The sequence below is a fragment of the Nelusetta ayraudi genome, unplaced genomic scaffold (assembly GCF_046127955.1).
Source record: "Nelusetta ayraudi isolate G7.1 ecotype Tasmania unplaced genomic scaffold, CSIRO-AGI_Nayr_v1 ptg000050l, whole genome shotgun sequence".
Lineage (NCBI taxonomy): Eukaryota > Metazoa > Chordata > Actinopteri > Tetraodontiformes > Monacanthidae > Nelusetta > Nelusetta ayraudi.
Genome location: NW_027466100.1, coordinates 2,020,004 through 2,026,003, shown reverse-complemented (window position 1 = coordinate 2,026,003; position 6,000 = coordinate 2,020,004). Strand labels below are relative to the sequence as shown.

Below are 6,000 nucleotides of genomic sequence, written 5' to 3'. Positions count from 1 at the left end.
TTTTTTTTTTTTTTTTTTTTTTTAATACTCACAACGCACACACGGGAGGAAAAAGAAATCACACCACTCAACACTTTGAATAGGACATCTAGCCGACCTCCAACCAGTTAGAAAAATAACCATGAAGAAAAAAAAAACTATTAAATATTATTATCTCGTCGTTTGGAAAAACGATTTTCTGACCACGTATAGACACACTCAATAGATTTCTCTTTATATGTATAATATATGCATATCTATCATATATGTGTACAGATTTTTACGAGGCACAGGCCACCTTTTCGAGGAAACAGGTCACTATGTTTGGTCACACAAACTACTCGCTGGAGGAGGAGACTGGGGAGGGGTGGGGTGAGGGTGGGGGGTTGCTGGAGGATTAAAGGTACAAATTTACCTGCAGGGAAAAAAACATCTAGTGTGTGTATTGTCTCCGGTGGTATTTATAGTAGTAGGTGTTCACACAAGGAAATGACCTCAGTGTGGAATCTTAAAGCGGTCATCCTTCTGAAAGCCCCCATGGTCAGGCTCTGTGTAGAAAGTTGTGGGTTGTTGTTTTTGTTTTTGTTTTTATGCAGTCTGTTGTGGGTTCAAGCCGTTCCGCTGCAGAGGGACTTGGCTCTTGACCCGGACTTTTGACACCATTGATTTTTCAGCACCGGCAGAAGCACCATTAGTAAAAAAAAAAAAGAAGAAAAAAAATAAAGAAAGAAAAGAAAAGAAAAGAAAAGAAAAGAAAAGAATCCTGCAAAAGGAGGCGGTGCATAGGTGCAAAGTCCCAGAATCTTTGAATGAATCATGAGATGAATGAATGAATGGATGACGACTTCCTGACCACTCTGTCGGCTGTCCTAGCTGGATGGATCATGACTTCTCTGCTTTGATAAGAATAGGAAAATAAATAGTCAGTCACCCTACCCTGACACCTGCATAGATTCTTATAGATATATAGATATAGATTTTTTTTTTTGACTACTTAAAATGAGGTAACATGAAGAGAAATCAATGACGCTAGCCACAACTTTAAGGCCAAAACAGGCAGAAGAAACAGATGGTTCTGCTCATGTAGCCCGAGGCTCATTTGCAGCTCTGGTTCCTCTCTTTTGGAATCAAGAAGTGGCAACAACACCAAAAAAAAAAAAAAAAAAAAAAAAAAAGGCTTAAATCGCTCAGATCTGCTGCCCGAATTGTGTGAGTTTCAAAAATAAATAAATAAATAAAGTGTGGCACTAAAGTTATTAACGGGGAAAATGTGACGAACTGAGCAGAGGACACAGCACGGCAAAGAGCGTGAGAGCCGGGCAGAGGGGTCGGCTGTCACCAGGTGGGCCGGCAGGGCAGTGAGGATCAGGGGGGAAACCTTGACAGAGTCCATGGGGGTCGAGCCAACCAGAGCCAGAGGAGTCAGTCAGGCAGGTGAAACATACAGCAACCATGATCTTGAAGCAGCTGGAGGGTGGAGAGGGGGTGGAGAACGGAGGCAGTGAAGCAGGGAGAGGGGAGCTGTGCCGCCTGGACGGGGGAGGGCGCGGTTGGCCCGAGGAGGCACAGAGTCCGGGCAGGTGACCGACAGGTGAGAGGTGACCTCCGCAGTGATCCCAGGAGGAACCCGTACGCACAGAGAGTTCCTTCCGCCGTGAGCAGCAGTTGTCGGCATCCGGCTCGTTCCTTCCTGTGCAGGTTCTCGTGTCGGAGATTCTGTGCGAAGGAAATCAGACGGCTCCTGTCGGTACGCGGAGGAGGTCACCTGGAATGGAGAGCGAAGGGAGGTCAGCATTCAGAGAAGGAGCAGGTCTGGCTTTCTGCCACGTGAGCAAGTCCTGGGCAAAGTGTGTGGTTGTGTTAAGAGTGTTTCTCTATTAAAGGATTGGTGTGTATGATTTAGTGGCATCTAGTGGTAAGGAAGCACATTACAGAGAATGCTAGTGCAGGCCTTTGAGCTGTGATGTCATAGGGAAATCATGGAACCCTGAGTTGATCCATGGGCTGCGAATTCTTGGAGGTGCAAGATTGCCACTTCAAGACAAGTGGACCTGCTCTCTATGTTCATATAAATGTTGTTGTTTTTACTATGGAATAAAAAAATATGAATACTTGAAATGCAAAAGTTCTTAAAACATGCTACACCTTTCATGAGAATACATAAAGTGTTAAAGCGAACTAACCCAAATAGCACCAGCATCACTCTTTCTTGCTTGATTCATTTTCTCTCATTTCATCAGTATTGTAATATAATTTTTTTTTAATGTGTCCCTGGCTGAAGCAACAGTTTGGATACTTTGAAAAACAAAAAGGATCAGACCATTTACACACGAATCACCTGCTCAACTGTCAGTCCTGCAGCATGACCTGCACCCCCGAGTGCCCTCTCCTCTTCCCAGGAAAACTAACAGAGGTGCCATTGGTGAGGTTGACTGAGTGGAGGTAATAAATGTCTGGTCGCGTGGTGTTTCAACATCATGGCATGGCTGTGCTCCTCCAGTGGTGACTGAATGGTCAGGATGTGAGAACGGCAATATTAATGATAATGAAATTGATAAAAATGTCACTACAGCCGTCGAGTTTCTTAATAACAAAGTTACAGTGAAACTTAAAACGTTATTTCTGAACTCACCCCTCAAAACAACAGCGGAGCTTTGGTTGTCACGTTGAGATTACGCCCAAATGCCCTCGTCATCATCCTGACAGAAGAAAAAAAAAAGGTTGAGGCGAGCAGGAGTTACTGCTGCTCCAATAACAGCAGAAGCAGATGCAGTGTGATGAAGAAATGTTGCTTAACAAGTGAATTAGAAAGATATCAGAAGGAACATTTCCTACATCATTTTTTTTTAATGTTAGGTTTCCATCTGGTTCCAGAGCCCATCAAAAGTATGTGTCCATATGATTGGATAAAACTTTTCCCAATCTTATTCAAGTGGATGGACCAGTTTTGTTCCTCCTGGCCAAGGAGGTGAAGCTCGGTGTCCTACTGGTGTCAGAATTACAAATAAGACCTCAGAGAAAAGTTTCTAGAGCTGTTTGTTATACGCTTAATTTTTAAAATGTGACACAGTTATGATCAACTATATTACCTTGCTGCTTAGAACTTAAGCAGCACCCACGTTAATCCTTTTAGCAGTCCTTGTTTTCAACTGATAGTAGTTCTGCTCTTTTGCGCTTTTTTTCAAAGGAGCTTTGAGCCGCCAGTTCTTGCTCGCACAGCTTCAGCTTCTTTATCCGCAAAGCCGAGAGTGGAATCAGGTTATTTCTGGTTATGGAATCTCTGGAAAATTAGGTCACATTAAAAACACTCTCTTTCTCGGTTGGCGAGGCGGATGAGCAGGCTGCTGGATGTTGGATTTGAAATCCGCAGCTGCTGCGCAAAGTTGACTTTCAGTGAAAAAGCCAGCAGCATCTTTGGCTGTGTTCAGACTGCAGGCGAATCTGATTCGAATCAGATTCCTTCTCAAATCAGATTTTCAGGGCTGACTGTCCACACTGTTTTTAGCAAGTGTCCAAATGGGATCTGGTTCTGTACAGACTGGGCCACATTATTGACCCATCTGACAGGTTGCTGTAGCAACGACGTCGGAGCGGAGGCGTCGTCCAGCGTAGCGTGTAGTGTGTGACGTCATATAATAGCGAAAGCAGCACTTGTTGCTATACAAGCCCTGGAGTTCCGCTTGAATGGAGCTACCTCCCCACACACTGATGAGGCAATGAGTTTCCTCCTCTGTCCAGACTGACTGCTGGTTTCTAATTCTTCTGTCTGCTCTATTATGTTACAGCTCCGCACCTGGAATGGCGCTCTCTGCTGGCGCATCGGTGTGTTTGGAGCTGTTCAGACTGAGACGCATCTGTCCAAATGCGATTTGAAACGACCTCCCGAAGGTGGTTCCAATCCGTTTTACCAAAATCGGATTTCATGTGATTTTTTACCGTTCAGACTACAAAAGAGCCATCCGGTTTCAATGTGGATGGTCTGAAAATCTGATTTTGGCTGGCAGTCTGAACAAGGCTTTTATGTCTTAACATGATCGGGAGAAACAGGTATCAATGCGTCTAACCTGGTCTTGGGAGGGCCGGTGACCAGGGTGTGGCGGCCCCCGGGGTGGCCCGCCACGATGATGAGGCGATGGGTGACGTGGATGCTGGCCGTGGTGCGGGTGCTGAGGGTGCTGAGGGTGCTGGGGATGCTGAGGGTGCTGGGGATGCTGAGGGTGCTGGGAATGCTGAGGGTGCTGTGGGTGCTGTGGGTGCTGCGGGTGCTGATGCTGGGGATGCGATCCTTGTTGGAGGGGCCCATGAGGGTGCTGCGGGTGAGGGTGCTGCGGAGGGGGGTGTCCGTGTGGGTGCTGCGGGTGCTGTTGGTGAGGGTGCTGCGGCTGCGGGGGTCGTGGGTGCTGTTGGTGCTGGGGAGGCAGGTGCTGCTGCTGCGGGTGCTGCTGCTGCTGCGGGTGCTGCTGCTGAGGGTGCTGCTGCGGGTGGGCGTACTGGGGCTGCGGCTGCTGCTGCGGGTGAGCGTGCTGCTGGGGCACCTGCGGGTGCTGCGGGTGCTGCAGGTGCTGCGGGTGCTGCGGGTGCATGCCGTGCTGATAGGCAGTCTGCTGCTGGGGGTGGGGGGCGTGGGGGTCGTGGGGGTACTGGGGCTGGGCCTGAGGCTGGGCGTGCGACGCCTGACCCTGGGGGCGGTGGGGGCCGTGTGGGTGGTACTGCTCGTCGTCGTAGTTGTCGGCAATCAGTTTCATCCGGCTTTGCGTCTGTGGGAGGAAAGGTCAAAGGTCAGTGTTGCTGCTAAAACGGAGAGCAAACGGCCTGTGGGTGACCACTGCTAGATTTACAATACAAGTCTGATCTGTTTCCTTGACTTATTTTCTATTCCTATTTTTAATCAGTTCAGCCTGGATGAAGCCGTGACTGAATAAGCCTTTAAGAAGCAGCAGAATTTGAGCAGTTTTTTTTTTTTTTTTTTTAAGTCAAATGCCATCTGAACAGAATTAAAGAACATTTTGCATGAAGAATATTTTTAACAACATACAACATCTTAAACATCTTAAAAATGTTGAGCATTTGATAACCATTTTTAAAGGGATATTAGGCTGCGTTCAGACTGCAGGTGAATCTGATTCAAACCAGATTCCTTCTCAAATACGACTGTCCACACTGTTTTTAGAATGTGTCCAAATGGGATCCGGCTCTGTTCAGACTGGGCGATATTATTAACCCATCTGACAGGTTGCTGCAGCAACGACATCGGGGTGGAGGCGTTGTCCAGCGTAGCGTGTAGTGTGTGACGTCATATCATTGCAACAGCGACACTTGTACTTGTACTGATACAAGCCCTGGAGCTTGGCTTGAATGGAGCTAGTATCTCCCCACACACTGATGAACCAATGAATTTCCTCCTCTGTCCAGGGACGGCTGTTTTCTACTTCTACTGTCCGCTCCATTACGTTACAGCTCCACACCTGGAATGGCTTTCTGACGTCACGGACAGTCAAAACCGATCGGTGTGTTCTGTCCAAATGCGATTAGAAACTATTTGTGACCGTTCAGACTACAAAAGAGCGATCCGGTTTCAATCTGGATGGGCTAAAAATCTGATTTTGGCTGGCAGTCTGAACGCGGCTTCATTATCACTGCAAGGGAAGCCTTGCTAATGGCTGGACGTACAGAATGTATCACATGACGTGACTCACAATCAGGGGAACATCTGATCTATCAGCTTTGACTGCAGCCACACTGGCAGATATCTGATTCATTCCAAATGTGAAGGTGGGCTGCAAAAATAGATTGATTCACTTGAAATAAGCGTAAACCCAGACTTAATATCAATAAAAGGAACAACATATCAGAAACAGGAAAAACTACACCAATTCACCACAATGTCTGTGCATTGAAATAGAAGTGTGTATTGAGCACAAGACTGCGTTAGAGAGGTTCTTCATAAATGCATTTATTTCTAGTTACCGCTGCTTCGCTAATTCCTCCGTTTCATCATGAAGTCGCATTGTGTGTTTTGTG

At 46.8% G+C, this 6,000-nt stretch overlaps 1 protein-coding gene across 3 annotated transcripts in view; it reads right to left on the bottom strand.

The window, feature by feature from the left end:
- Window positions 1-6,000, bottom strand: part of erc2 (ELKS/RAB6-interacting/CAST family member 2) — a 42,034-nt gene continuing 36,034 nt past the window's right edge. For 2 of the 3 annotated variants that reach the window (XM_076037224.1, XM_076037225.1), the window contains 5 exons: window positions 5,676-5,756; window positions 4,044-4,736; window positions 2,612-2,678; window positions 2,318-2,485; window positions 1-1,744 (listed from right to left, as the gene is read on the bottom strand). In XM_076037224.1, coding sequence (XP_075893339.1) covers window positions 2,652-2,678; window positions 4,044-4,736; window positions 5,676-5,756 — 801 coding nt within the window. In that variant the 3' untranslated portion in view covers window positions 1-1,744; window positions 2,318-2,485; window positions 2,612-2,651. The remainder of the gene's footprint in view (window positions 1,745-2,317; window positions 2,486-2,611; window positions 2,679-4,043; window positions 4,737-5,675; window positions 5,757-6,000) is intronic. The other variant, XM_076037226.1, reaches the window with a different exon arrangement.